This window comes from Cnephaeus nilssonii (genome assembly GCF_951640355.1).
Source record: "Cnephaeus nilssonii genome assembly, chromosome: X".
Lineage (NCBI taxonomy): Eukaryota > Metazoa > Chordata > Mammalia > Chiroptera > Vespertilionidae > Cnephaeus > Cnephaeus nilssonii.
This window is the reverse complement of record NC_137071.1, coordinates 51,777,975-51,792,061: the sequence shown is the minus strand read 5'-3', so window position 1 is coordinate 51,792,061 and position 14,087 is coordinate 51,777,975. Positions and strand designations below refer to the sequence as shown.

The window sequence follows — 14,087 nt, the reverse complement described above, 5'->3', positions numbered from 1 at the left end:
CAACGTATCTTCTCTGATAACAATGGAATGAAATTAGAAATTACAAGAGAAGAGAAATAATGTCATATTCATGTTGTGAGACTGAAAACAAATATAGCAAAAAAGGGTAAAAAGTAATTTCAGCCCTGGCTGGCGTTTCTCAGTGGTTAGAGTGTCAGCCAATCACAAAAGGGTATTGGGTTTAATTCACAGTCAAGGGCATGTACCTGGGTTGTAGGTTTGATCCCCAGCTTGTCAGGGCTGGTGTGGGAGGCAACAAATCAATGTGTCTCTCTCACATCGATATTTCTCTCTTTCTCTTTCTCTCCCCTTCTACCCCCTCTAAAAATCAGTGGGAAAAAATGCCCTTGGGTGAGAATTAACAACAACAGAAGTAATGTCAAATTTAAGGATGGTGGCATGATGAGGACTGAAATTTGACTATAATACCACAATAGTTTCAGTAGTAAATATAAGAACAGGTAAATGAAAACTTTCATTTCATATATATATATATATATATATATATATATATATATATATCTCCTACCTAATAATAGACAAATATGCAAATTGACCACACCTCCGCTACATACAAGCCACGCCCACCAGCCCAAGCCACGCCCACCAGCCAATCAGGGCGAGTATGCAAATAAACCGAACCAAGATGGCTACAGCCACCGAGAGCAAGGTTTCCCAGGCAACTGAGGGAAACAAGCTTTCCGCTTGCCCTTGACAGGCCTAAGCCTCCACTCAAGCTACAAAGTTTCAATTATAGAAGGTAAACAAATTCAAACAGAATGGCGGCAACCACGGAGCTGGAGAGACCAGGCCAGGGTTGCCCGCAGTAACGGAGAAAGCAAAGCTTTCTGCACACCCTGGCCGGGCTCAGGCCTCTGCTTAAGGCTACAAAGTTTCAATAATAGAAGGTGAATTAACTGCCACAGAAATGGCTGCAGGTGGAGCATGCAGGAGGCTTGGCTCTGCTTCAGGCCACAAAGTTTCAATTGTAGAAGGTAAATAAATTCCAGATACCTGTGCTTCTGCTTGGGTCGCCAGGGGGCGTGGCTGGCCTACAAACCACCACAGGCCCCTTGCTCAGGCTGCCCCATGCCCCAAGGGAACCCCACCCTGATTTGGGACACCCTTCAGGGCAAACCAGCTGGCCCCCACCCCTGTACCAGGCCTCTATCCTATCTAATAAAAGAGTAATATGCAGATTGACCACCACTCCAACACACAATATGTCTGTCCCCATGTGGTCAAAGATCCTGCCCCCATGTGGACACAAGATGGCCACCACAAGATGGCCAGCAGGAGAGGGCAGTTGGGAGGCACCCGGCCTGCAAGGGAGGGAAGTTGGAGGCAATCAACCCTGCAGGGGAGGGCAGTTAGGGGTGACCGGGCCGGCAGAGGAGGGAAGTTGGGGGCAAACAGGCTGGCAGGGGAGCAATTAGGCATCAATCAGGCTGGCAGCAGAGTGGTTAGGGGGTGATCAGGCTGGCAGGCAGAAGCGGTTAGGGGCAATCAGGAAGCAGACAGGCAAGCAGTTGGGAGCCAGCAGTCCTGGATTGTGAGAGGGATAACAAACTGCCCATTTAGGCCTGATCCCAGTGAATTTCGTGCACAGGGCCTCTAGTATATATATATATATATATATATATATATATATATATATATATATATATATATATATAAATTCATGCATGGGGGTATGGGGGTGGTGGTGTGTGTGTCCCTCAGGCCAGAGGGATGTCTGATGGACAGTTGGACATCCCTCTCACAATCCAGGACTGTTGGCTCCAAACCGCTCGCCTGCCTCCCAGCCTGATCACCCCCTACCCACTTCCCTGCCAGCCTGATCAATGCCTAACTGCCCTCCCCTGCTGGCCCGATTGCCCCTAACTGTCCTCTCCTGCAGGCCTGGTCCCCCCTAACTGCCCTCCCTTGCTGGCCCGATTGCCCCTAACTGCCCTCCCTTGCTGGCTTGGTTGCCCCCAACTGCACTCCCCTGCAGGCCTGGTCCCCCACAACTGCCCTCCCCTGCAGGCCTGGGTCCCCTCCAACTGCCCTCCCCTGCTAGCCTGATCGCCCACAACTGCCCTCCCCTTCCGGCCATCTTGTGTCCACATGGTGGCGGCCATCTTTGACCACATGGGTGGGGCCATCTTGTGTGTTGGAGTGATAGTCAATTTGCATATTACCTCTTTATTATATAGGAGGGTATATTTCAGACAGGAATGGATAGGGAGAGAGAGATAGAAACATCAATGATGAGAGAGAATCATTGGTTGGCTGCCTCCCCCTACTGGGGATCAACCCTAAAACCTGGGCATGTGACCTGACTGGGAATTGAACCATGACCTCCTGATTCGATGCTCAAACACTGAGCCACACCAGCCGGGCAAAACTTTCATTTCATATATCATGTAGCCATAGAATCTGATCAGAGCCAAGAGAGACTAGGAGGAGCTCAAGGCACCTTGATCTGTATTTCTTTTCTTCTACCTAAGTTGCCAGAAAAAATGTCCAGGAAGTACTAGTATACTAGGTAAAATAAATGAATAAATAAATAAATAAATAAATAAATAAATAAATAACAACAAAAAGTTGTTTTTGTTAACTTTTTATAGAAGTTCTTTTCTTGGAAACATTTTACAATCATTAGTTCACATAGTAACCTGTGACACAGGGCAGAGTAATCATATTTCCATTTTATCTTGTGGAAAAACAGACATAACTTCCATAAATCTAGATACCTCATTAGAGATGGCTAGAGCAGGATGGCAAACTATAGCTCACTATCTGCCTGGTGCCTGTTTTTGTAACTAAAGTTTTACTGGAACATAGCAATGCTCACTTATTTACATATTGTTAAGGGCTGTTTTCACACTAAAATAGCATGGTTGACTAGTTCCAACAGAGACCCCTGGCCCACAAAGCCTAAAAGTATTTACTATTTGGTTTTGTTGTTGTTGCGTTTTACTATTTGGTTTCATAAGAAAAAGTTTACCCACCCCCAGTAGAGAATTAAAGCTAAGTGTGTTGACTGTTTATTATACCACTGATCCTAATGTTTGTTTTAGGAATAGGGAATTTTATCTAAGAAACATGATATTGTCAAGAGAATACAGAATTATAAGAGGCAAAAACAAAGCAAAGCAAGAAAAAGGGAATATTTTCCTGGTTGTGCCATTTACTGTGTGACACTTGGAATACCACTTTACCACTCTGGATCTCAGTTTCCACACTTGAGAAATTAAAGAATTTGGGTTATACAAATGCTAATAATTTTCCAATTAAACTATTAGAGTCTGTACCAGCAATTTTCAACCCTTTTCCTTTTCATCTTACCGTACACATAAACTAATTACTAAAATTCTGTGGCACACCAAAAAATATATATTTTTGCTGATCTGATAAAAAAATTAGCTAAAATTCTGATTCATTCACATTGGACAACTATTGTGTTGGCTGTTGTCAATTTTTTTTGGACAATCTAAGAGCAAAGAGGTCAGTGCCCCTGACTACATAGGTATTTGCATGTTTTAAAAATTCTTGTGGCACACTGGTTGAATATCGGTAGTCTTTACAACTTAGTTTACAGATTAGGAAGCAACAGTGAAGGCATAGATTCTTAAATTGTTGTATTTTATTTTGTATTTCTCCACGTGGATGAAAAATCAGTAAGGCACCTTAAATCTCTTTATCATCATAACAATCTTAAAAGTAAATAATGTTATCCTGATTTTATAAGTGTGGAAACTGAGGCTCCAGAAAGGACAGTGTCTCTTGCAAAAGGTTATCAGCATGTGCTGTTTTACTGTCTAGTGTACAAAATCGAGCGCTGTAATTATAAGGTGTACAGAGTAAGGCACAAGTAATGTAAATGCTGGATGGTTCTGTGGTAAACCAGAGATCACATGTCCTATTTTAAAGGGAGCAGCTTCCCGACCGGCATGGCTCAGTGGTTGAGCTTTGACCTATGAACCAGGAGGTCACGTTTCGGATTGATTCCCGGTCAGGGCATATGCCCAGGTTAGGGGCTGGATCCCCATTGTGGGGCATGCAGGAGGCAACCAATCAATGATTCTCTCTCATCATTGATGTTTCTGTGTCTCTCTCCCTCTCCCTTCTGCACTGAAATTAATAAAATATATTTCAAAAAAGGGGAGCAGCTGCCACTCATTTAGGGTCAATTGATGAAATACAGTCATATGGTTCCAATATCACCACATTTTTAGATTTTACAAGATAGTTTGTCTTTGATGTCTCAAATTTTATTTTAAATATTCCAATTTTTAAATGCTGGCAATTGATTCAAATGTTTAAAAAAATATAGAGTTGGCTGAATTTGGTCCACAGGACGAGTTTGCAAATATAATTTTTTTTTTGAAATTGTGAACTCTTTATGAACCAAAGTAATGCGGAATAGGAAGAAATCACAGCATCAGTATCAATCTCATTTTCCATCGAATATTTATCAGAAGTGATCATAGTAAAATCACATAATTAAGGAAATTGCTTCTCTTTATTTCAGGTCCTGTGGTGATGGTGTAAATATATAGGCAAAGAGTAAACAGTTCATCAGAAAAAAAGATAGATAGATAGTGGATAATGTTTAAACCAAAAAAAAAATCTGTTCTTAAGTAATTGAAATTGAATATATTTGTGTGATGAAAAATCCAAATATAATAAATGCACATTGAAGCTTTAAAAATAATGGGGGTAGATAGGAGCTATTGATTTGTAACTTTTAGAAGATATGACAACTTGGGAAATAAATGTATGCTGTCATTTTTTAACTTATAGAAAGCCATTTGAAAATACTGTACATGCTTGGACAATAAACAAGGCTCTATTTAAAGTAAAGCTCTAGCTCAGCTGGCGTGGCTCAGTGGTTGAGCAATGACCTATGAACAAGGAGGTCATGGTTCTATTCCTGGTCAGGGCACATGACCGGATTGCAGGCTCGATTCCCAGTGTGGGGCGTGCAGGAAGCAGCTGATCAATGATTCTCTCATCATTGATGTTTCTATCTCTCTCTCTCCTTCTTACTTCCTCTCTGAAATAAATAAAAATATATTTTAAAAAATAAAGCTCTGACCTACTGATAGTTACCAAGAGAATCAATAGTTAGAATGTTGGCCACACACCAAAAGGTCTGTTCGATTCCCAGTCAAGGGCACATACCTAGGTTGCAGGTTGGATCTTCCACTCAGTCAGGACATGTGTGGGAGACAACCAATCGATGTGTGTCTCACTCTCACATCAATGTTTCTCCCTCCCTCCCTCCCTCTCTCCGTCCCTCCCTCCCTCTTTCTCTATAAATCAATGGGAAAAATATCCTCAGGTGAGGATATAAATAAATAAATAAATAAATAAATAAATAAGTAAATAAATAAGACTTTAAGGAGGGCAGGAGAAAGATGGAAAGGAATAGGCAATTACTTCTTCAGAATTTGTTGGCCTTTATGAAACAACTGCACCACTAATTATATCCCCACAAGATGCTGTGATTTTTGGATGTGGTTCAGCAGGTTACATATTATTTAAAAGTTTAAATAAAATCATCAACATGGTACAGGAAAAAGAAATTTAGGTAAAATGAATTAATTTTCCTCACTGGCATAAATTTAAAAAGTTTAAAGATATCTTCCCACTGTGGCAGAGGCAGGGGTGGGGGGGAGAGCATTCAGACTATAATAAAATTTTAAAGAAGATGATATTAAGTTAGTAGACTTAAATTTGTGCCATAACTAGTAATGTCATGTTAGAATGCTGTTTCAACATGTTTCAAACTAAGCAGGATTCTGGCCCCCCCCAAACTTTGTAGTTTGTTCTCACTTCTGCCTTTCTTCAAATCAGAAGAATCTCTCCCATATACTTTAAATATACTTTGCATATACTTTAAATCACAGCTTTGAGTTTTGTAAAAAGAATAAGTAGCCAGTTACATTGATATTTACTTAAGTACTCCACTAACATTGCACTTATTTCAAATGATGGATTCATATTAAGTGATAAAGTATTGATAAAGGCTGGACAAATTTAATCTCTCTGTCCCTGAGTTTATCTTTAGAATGAGGATAGCATTGTTATGAGAATTAAATAAACCATGCAATATACGTGGCACATAGTGTTTAAAAATACTAGTTCTTGCCATTATTATAAAATAAAATGGTTACTCACTCTTTTGTTGAGACAAATAACAGGCCACAGGCTGCAACCCAGAGTACAACAACAGCAGAGACAACCACACAGCAGCCATTTCACATTGACCGGGAGAGCCTTTTTCAAACACGCATTCACACGGCCAATGCTGGTCTTAAATTCTTCTGGGGCCACCTATAACAAGAGCATAATTTTTAACAGTTTGTGGGCAACTTTCCACTATTTATCTCTAAACCTAAAGAAAATGTTTGTCTTATTACAAGTACTTTAAGGAAATACACGTTTAAATATATTTCCTCTCTTGCCTGGCTGGCATGGCTCAGTGGTTGAACATCGACCTATGAACCTGGAAGTCATGTTCCCTCCCAGTCAGGGCACATGCCTGGGTACAGGAGGCAGCCGATCAATGATTCTCTCTTATCATTAATGTTTCTATCTCTTTCCCTCTCCTTACCTTCCCCAATAAAGACATATTACATATTCCTAGATGATATTAGAAAGAAAAATATATATAATTTCATGTTTACAGAATTCATTTTGATGTTTAAAAACCTTTTCATATTACCAACAACAACAAAAAATGACAATAGTAAAATTGGTGGTAAAGAATAACTATCAAGCAGTCATCTTACTAAATATTCTCAATATTAAGGCAATATTATTTATAGTTCCCAGTCACTCTGACCAGAATTTGAGTAAGATTAGAAGTATAATATGAACCTATATACTACTAGAGGAAATGAAATTAAAATTAAACTTTGGCAATATTCGTGGATTACTTTTATTTTTATTTATTTACTAGAGGCCTGGTAAATTCGTGCACTCGGCGGGGAGGGGTCCCTCAGCCCGGCCTGCGCCTTCTTCCAGTTGGACATCCTTAGTGTGGCCTCGGTGGGAGAGGCTCCGGCCATCGAAGCTGCGCTTGCCAGCCATGAGCCCGGCTTCTGGCTGACCACCAGGGGGCAGCTCCTGTGTTGAGCATCTGGCCTTTGGTGGTCAGTGCTCATCATAGTAACTGGTTCCACAGTTTGGTTGATTTGCATATTAGCCTTTTATTATATAGGATTAAAAAATATTTGTACTAAAGTATTGTTACAAAATACTACGAACAACTCTATTCCAACAAACTGGACAACCTGGAGGAAATGGACATATTCCTAGAAAAATATAACCTTCCAAAAATCAATCAAGAAGAATCTAAAGAGCTCAATAGGCCAATAACTATGGACAAAATTGAAGCAGTCATCAAAAAGCTTCCGGCAAACAAAAGCCCGGGGCCTAACGACTTCACAGGAGAGTTTTACCAAACATTCAAGGAAGAACTAAAACCTATCCTCCTCAGACTATTCCAAAAAATTCAAGAGGATGGAACACTTCCAAGCTCCTTCTATGAAGCCAGCATCACCCTAATACCAAAACCAGATAAAGACAACACAATGAAAGAGAATTACAGACCAATATCCCTCATGAACATAGATGCCAAAATCCTCAACAAAATTCTAGCAAATCGGCTCCAGCAATACATCAGAAAGATCATACACCATGACCAAGTAGGATTTATCCCAGGAATGCAAGGATGGTACAATATCCGCAAATGAATAAACGTGATACCTCACATAAACAAATTGAGAGATAAAAATCACATAGTCATATCAATTGATGCAGAAAAAGCATTTGACAAAATCCAACACCCTTTCTTGATAAAAACTCTCAACAAGGTGGGAATAGAAGGCTCATACCTCAACATAATAAAAGCTATATATGATAAACCCACAGCAAACATAATACTCAATGGACAAAAACTAAAAACATTTCCCCTAAGAACAGGAACAAGACAGGGATGCCCACTCTCACCACTCCTGTTTGACATAGTACTGGAAGTATTAGCCATTGCAATTAGATAAGAAGAAGAAATAAAAGGCATCCAAATTGGAAAAGAACAAGTAAAGCTGTCTTTATTTGCAGACGACATGATATTGTACGTAAAAAAATCCTAAAGACTCCATCAAAAAACTAATAGACTTAATAAATGAATTCTGCGATGTAGCAGGATACAAAATTAACGCCAAGAAATCTATGGCCTTTCTATACACCAATAGTGAACTTACAGACAGAGAGACTAAAAAGGCAATCCCATTTACCATCGCTCCAAAAAAATTAAAATACCTAGGAATAAACTTAACTAAGAAGGTAAAAGATCTATACACGGAAAACTACAGGACACTTGAAAAAGAGATAGAGGAAGACGTAAACAGATGGAAGAACATACCATGTTCATGGATTGGTAGAATCAATATCATTAAAATGTCCATACTACCCAAAGCAATCTATAGATTCAATGCACTCCCTATTAAAATACCAATGGCATATTTCACAGACCTTGAAAGAACTCTCCAAAAATTCATCTGGAATAAAAAAAGACCCCGAATAGCCAGAGCAATCCTGAGAAAGAAGAATAAAGTAGGAGGGATCTCAATACCAGATTTCAAACTGTATTACAAAGCCACTATTCTCAAAACAGCCTGGTACTGGCACAAGAACAGACATATAGATCAATGGAACAGAATAGAGAATCCAGATATTGACCCAAACCACTATGCTCAATTAAAATTTGACAAAGGAGGCATGAACATACAATGGAATAAAGACAGTCTCTTCAATAAATGGTGTTGGGAAAATTGGACAGATACATGCAAAAAAATGAAGCTAGATCACCAACTTACGCCACACACAAAAATAAACTCAAAATGGATACAGGACTTAAACATAAGATGGGAAACCATAAAAATACTAGAGGAATCCACAGGCAGCAAAATCTCAGACATATGCCAAAAGAACTTCTTCACCGATACTGCCCCTAGGGCAATGGAAGCTAAAGAGAAAATAAACAAATGGGACTACATCAAAATAAAAAGCTTTTTTACAGCAAAAGAAACTATCAACAAAACAACAAGAAAGCCCACTGCATGGGAGACCATATTTGCAAATGGCATCACTGATAAAGGTTTAATCTCCAACATCTACAGGCAGCTTATACAACTTAATAAAAGGAAGATAAATGATCCAATAAAAAAAAGGGCAACGGTCCTAAATAAAATCTTTTCAAAAGAAGACAGAAGGAAGGCCAAGAGACACATGAAAACATGCTCAATGTCACTAATTATCCGAGAGATGCAAATCAAAACAACAATGCGGTACCATCTCACACCTGGCAGAATGACTATCATCAAGAAATCAACAAACGACAAGTGTTGGCGAGGATGCGGAGAAAAAGGAACCCTCGTGCACTGCTGGTGGGAATGCAGACTGGTGCAGCCACTGTGGAGAACAGTATGGAGTTTCCTCAAAAAACTGAAAATGGAACTCCCATTTGACCCAGTAATCCCACTTCTAGGAATATATCCTAAGAAACTGGGAACACCAATAAGAAAGGATATATGCACCCTTATGTTCATAGCAGCCCAATTTACAATAGCTAAGATCTGGAAACAGCCTAGGTGCCCATCAGCAGATGACTGGATCAGAAAACTATGGTACATCTACACAATGGAATATTATGCTGCCATAAAAAGAAGGAATTCTTACCATTTGCAGCAACCTGGATGGAATTGGAGAACATTTTGTTAAGTGAAATAAGCCAGTCAATGAAAGAAAAATACCACATGATCTCACTCATTTATGGATAAATAAGAACATTATAAACTTGAACAAAAAGATAGATACAGAGGGAGTAAAGCATCAAACAGTCTGTCAAATTACAGCAGGAAGGTTAGGGAGAGGTGGGGAAGATAAGAGATCAATCAAAGGACTTGTATGCATGCATATAAGCATAACCAATGGACGCAAAACTCTGCGGGGTGAGGGCATATATGGGAGTGGGGTGGGGGCGGGCAATGGTAAGATATGTACACATATAATACCTTAATAAAAGTCACTTATTTGAAAAAAAAAATATTTGTACTGATTTTTAGAGAAAGAGGAAGGGAGAGAAAGAGATAGAAACCTCAGTCAACTGCCTCATGCATGCCCCCTTACTGGGGATCGAGCCAGCAACCTCTTGGTGCAGGGGTCGACACTAACCACTGAACAACACTGGCCAGGCTTGGATTGCTTTTAAAAAAGACAACTGTCACCCAGCTGGCGTGGCTCAGTGGTTGAGTGTCGACCTATGAACCAGGAGGTCACAGTTTGATTCCTGGTCAGGGCACATGCCCAGCTGGCAGGCTCGATCCCCAGTGTGGGGCGTGCAAGAGGCAGCCAATCAATGATTCTCTCTTAACATTGATGTTTCTATCCCTTTCTCCCTCTTCCTTCCTCTCTGAAATAAATAAAAATGTATTTAAAAAAGAGACAACTGTCAAACCTTTTCTGCCTGGCAAATTTGCAACATAATTTTAACACTTGCCATTATTTCCATTATTTGTAGGTAAAAGCTACATTTACAAAAGACTATGAGGTGAATACACTCAAGATATGGTCTTAGTATTCAGCATAAAATGGACTCATGATTGCTGTAAATTTTGAAAGTTGGAAAGTCATTATACAAATTTAGTATTTGTAATTACTACCTCCATTCCTGGAAGTGGCTGCTTGTGCTTCTTTGTAAACCATAACAAAGTCAGTTCAAAGGCATGAGACGCATAACTAGATTTAAATTGAAAATTCTGCTTGGGGTTCAAAAGTACACTAAATATGGTTTGATTTCAGTGAAACCATGTTTCTGAATCACAAAATTATTCCCTTTGATTTAGAAAGCTGGCAGGCTAATATCTATGAGGGAAAAACCCAGCACCTGGCTATGCAAGTAACACTTATGAAACTGTTAGGAAAAAGAAGCTGCTGTAAAATAAAACCCCAATTAGCATGTTTGTTATAAAAATATGGACCTTTACAATTCTAAGTAAAAATTAAACTAGAGGAATCAATGGATTAAGTTTTTGTCTTTTAATCAACACTAAAAATATATACCTATTAGCAGATGTTAGAAAGATACATTATCACAGAACTCAGCACCGTCATGATTAAAACATTAAGCAATTACATTAGCTTTATTAGAATCATTCATGTCATTTTTCTTCCTAATATATTAACTAACAACAGTTGTGTAATTATGAGGCTCAAAACTGTATTAACATGGGGAAAGTAAACTAATTTTGTTCTCCATCTATATGATTAGCAATATGATCTAAAGACAATTAATGAGTAAAAAGAATTCCAATTAAATGACTAAATTTTCAAGGTAAATACAAAAATAAATTGAGAGAACCATGGATTATAACTGAAAATATAAACACTAGCAGGCTAAACACATTAGACAAAATAATCAAGATCTGAATTCTAGTAACTTATTGGCTATAACAAATCCTAGGCAAATCAATTTAATTTTTCTGAGTTTTAGTTTCCCAGCTATATTAAATGAGAGTAATAATCTTGTTTTATAACCTCACAGGAAATGGAAATTATACCTTAGAAAGAACCTTCTGACTGTAATGCTTTGAAAATGGAAGACAGTGAATCATATCTCTGGCTAGATTTGGAGATTTTGCATGAAGTTTCACCCAAACAGCTTTGCTGCACATTTAATTATAAACAAAAGAATAATCTGCTATATTTTGAAGTCAAATTCAATGCTCATCAGTACTTAAATTCGTCAGAGCAAAAAAGATATCCTTTTTATTTTATTTATTTTATCTTAAAGCAATTATTATAAGAATTTACATTTATTTGAACCAAATTGATGGCATGTCAGGAAACAAGATGTTCCCAAAAGATGTTCTTTTTAAAAACAAGGTACCAAGTTGCTATCCTAAGATTTACCTCTCAAACAGTGATATTCAACTTCTTTTTTTCCCCAATGAACGCCTGAGAAACCAAATACTAGAAGTTAAATAACAAAATATATTGATATATTTAACTCTAATCTGTAATATAATATTACTATCTGTTCTCTAAAACTGTGTATCCAGAAACATGAACACATTTTTTAAAAGTGATGAATTTTGATATAAACTCATGTAAATCATAAAATTATTAAATCATTCTGTTATCAGCAATGTTGGCTCTTGGTTCTTGAGTTTGGCAAAGAAAGAATTCAGAGCCAAAAACTCTAGCACAAGAGAGTTTATTTAGTATATAAAGTGAAAGTACACTCAAAGAGAAGATTGAAGTGGGCTCCTCAGAGTGTTGCCTTGGCCTTTTAGAAAGAAAGTCACAGAGATAGAAGAAACGAGCCAGTTGGGATACATGGACTCAGAAAACAAATTATAGAGGCAAAAGAGGGCCCTTGGAGACAGGTTCAGGTGGTTAGCCAGGGATAAGCTGCCACTGACTGCTGCTCCCCTGGTTTTATGTCTCATGGGGACCCTTACAGTTTAGGAGAAATAATGGAAAGATACACCCCTGAAGAAAGTGCAGGAGTGTTTTAGAGAGAGAACATTCACTGGGTCCTGTCTTAAGGGTTTTTATCTGTTTTCTAAAGGTGGGAATTTTAGGGGAGGACTCAGGGGAAGATGTCAATAGAATATCCATCAGTTTTCCAGGTTTGTTCTTTCAGGGCTGTGGTATCTACTGATGGGTTGGCACCATGGCAGGGAGTCATTAGTTATTGCATCTAGTCCTGATGTCAGCCATGGCATTGCTTCATCTGTTTTTGCTGTTTTGCTGGGCCTGGAGCTGAAACAAAACCCTGTCTCTGTGGTCAACAGACCAGATCCTTTTCTCCTAAGATTATTTGATGCTGAGGGCTTAATGCTTAAGGGAGTGGATGTGCAAGGGAGAAGGAGGCAGGTGAGTCAGGGTGCTGGACGGGGCCAGTTTGCATCAGCTGTCTCAGTTTCCCCATTCTGCTTGCCAAATAATTTTTCTAACTTCTTACTATCCTGCCTCATTTCCATTTAAAATTTAAGTGCTTGTAATTATAATTTAAATTTTTATTTAAAAAGTAAAATTTTAGCCTGGCCAGCTGGTGTGGCTCAGTGGATGAGCATTGACCTATGAACCAGGAGGTTACCGTTCGATTCCCGGTCATGGCACATGTCCAGTTTGCGGGCTCAATCCTCAAGGTGGGGCATGAAGGAGGCAGTTAATTGATGATTCTCTCTCATCATGGATGTTTTTTTTAATCTCTCTCTGCCTCTCCATTTCTCTCTGAAATCAATAAAATACATTTTTTTAAAGTAAAATTTTAATTTAAGGTATAAAAAATTTGTCTTTCATTACATGCTTCTGGAAGTGAATTAATAAAAAATATTTCTAAAATGTGGCAAATTTTCCTTCTTCTTCCTCACCAAATGCTTTCCACTTTTAACTCATACTAGTCTCAATTTATACTCTCTTACCATGGTCAAATTAAAAACTATCCTCACGTTACTAAATTCTCAGGTTACTAAAAACGAGTATTAGGATATTTAAAATTTTAAGTATAGTTGGCATACAATATTATATTAGTTTTAGGTGTACAACATAGCGATTCGACATTCATATACTTTACAATGTGATCACCAACCACATTAAGTCTAGTAACCATCTGTCATCATGCAAAGTTATCACACTATTATCAATTACATTTCCCTTCACCTTTTTCACCCATCCCTTCATCCTACTCTATTCTGGCAACCATCAGATTTTTTTTCAGTTTTTTTATTTTTATTTCAAGTAACACGATTTTAAATATAATAATGTTTACATGCAATAAACCTTAATATTTCAAGAAAAATGATCTTAAATATGTTACATGCAATAAACATTAATATCTCAAGAAAAACAATTTTAAATATAATGTTACATGCAAGAAACACCAATTATTCAAGAAAATGATCTTACATATAATATTACATGCAATAAACATTAATATTTCAAGAATAAAAGGATTTTAAGTATAATAATATTACCCAAACTGTACTAACATAGTATGATATCACAAAAGTTGTGATATA

At 38.1% G+C, this 14,087-nt stretch overlaps 1 protein-coding gene across 1 annotated transcript in view; it reads right to left on the bottom strand.

The window, feature by feature from the left end:
- CHIC1 (cysteine rich hydrophobic domain 1) overlaps window positions 1-14,087 on the bottom strand; it is a 171,716-nt gene that overhangs the window by 64,319 nt on the left and 93,310 nt on the right. Inside the window, exon 3 of the mRNA XM_079764333.1 lies at window positions 6,172-6,327. Coding sequence (XP_079620459.1) covers window positions 6,172-6,327 — 156 coding nt within the window. The remainder of the gene's footprint in view (window positions 1-6,171; window positions 6,328-14,087) is intronic.